The following is a 1548-nucleotide window of genomic DNA, read 5'->3' on the forward strand; positions in this document are numbered from 1 at the left end:
ATTGATTTTGCTCCTGTTTTCAGAAAATTCAGTCTATAGTTTCTTTTCCCCTTGTGCTAGAACAGCATCTCATGGTGGCAGGAACATGGGGAGGAGACAGGACATGAGACCAGGTTAGAATTTCAAAGACCTTACCCTAAAACCTACTTTCTCCATCTCTGCCTATGTCCCCAAACCTCCAAAACTGTACAGTCAGCTGAGGACCAATGTTTTAACACATAACACTTGGGACAGTTTTATAATTTTAGTTTAAAATTTTATATGTTTACTTGAGTGACTGTCCCTTTCATTTAAATATAATAAGCTAAAAATCTTTGAGAATGAGGGCCTCTTTGTTTTAACCACTATTGCATCCTTTATTAAGACACATGGTTTTTCAGGGCTCTTTGCAAGGGTAGCTGGGGCGAATTTGCACTCAGGCAGTGCTGTGGTCACCGCATTTCCATCTTCTCCGCGATGTTGCCCTTTGTCAAGAACGCAGTAAGCCGTCTCCCAGTTCGAAGCATTCAGCAAGTGGTGGCAAGGCAGAGCCACCGGAAACGGACACCTGATTTCCATGACAAATATGGAAATGCTATATTAGCAGGTGGAGTCCTCTTCTGTGTTTCTACATGGACGTATACAGCAACACAAATTGGCATAGAATGGAACCTGTCTCCTGTTGGCAGAGTCACCCCAAAGGAATGGAGAGATCAGTAGTCATGCCAGCTGCTACAATAATCAAGTGATTGTGTCGAAATCAACTTAGAAGTGATTCCAAGTCAATGAATCATGTATTCACTAAAATATAGCATATGGAAGAAAAAATAAAGTACTTCTGAAACCTTAAAAGAAGACATGACACATAATCCATTACTTATAAATTATAATAAATGTGTAATTCTTTATAATAAAGATAATTATGCTAAGTAGAAAATATGTTAAGCAAATATCAGGCAAGGGCACTTCGACACATGCCATATATTTGGTTGGTGTTTTGGCAATCATATCCAGGGAAATTTTAATGGGTATTATCCAAGAATTTTCCAATTGCCATGTTAGCTTGATATAAATCACCAATGTGAGATTAAAAGTAAGTGTTAAGGTAGGTACAGTAGTTTGTTCCTAAAATCCCAACATTTGGTAAACTGAGACAGAAGAATCTTAAATTCAAGGACAGCCTGACCTACATAAGTGAGTTCAATGCCAGTCTGGGCTGCATGAGATCCTGTCTCAAATAAACTGAACTGAAATCAATTATCAATAATAATTTAAATAAGTAAATGTTTTTTACGTGTAATTGCAGCACAATCAGATGAAGTCACTTTTATTTTCCTACTCTTTGTGGATAGAGTTATTTCTGGACTTTGACCTTCTGTCCCATTGACCTATTGGATCATTAATAAAAATTTCTTTAAATCTCAACATTATTTCATTGTAATTGACATCTAAATAGGTTATTGCCTTCTAATCCATTGCTCCATTATGACCTCTTATTTGAATAGCCTTTTGTCTTACAAATGCTCCTACACACCTCAGGTTAAAGCAATCCGTGAGTGTTTCATGAAT

At 37.0% G+C, this 1548-nt stretch overlaps 1 protein-coding gene across 1 annotated transcript; it reads left to right on the forward strand.

Moving 5' to 3' along the window:
- The first annotated feature begins 441 nt into the window (after window positions 1-441).
- Window positions 442-831, forward strand: LOC114694791 (cytochrome c oxidase subunit 7B, mitochondrial-like). The gene has a single exon (XM_037196940.1). It carries the CDS (start codon window positions 457-459, stop codon window positions 697-699), a length of 243 nt encoding a protein of 80 aa, XP_037052835.1. The 5' UTR covers window positions 442-456; the 3' UTR covers window positions 700-831.
- The last annotated feature ends 717 nt before the right edge of the window (window positions 832-1548 follow it).

Source organism: Peromyscus leucopus, chromosome 19 (genome assembly GCF_004664715.2).
Source record: "Peromyscus leucopus breed LL Stock chromosome 19, UCI_PerLeu_2.1, whole genome shotgun sequence".
Classification (NCBI taxonomy): Eukaryota; Metazoa; Chordata; class Mammalia; order Rodentia; family Cricetidae; genus Peromyscus; species Peromyscus leucopus.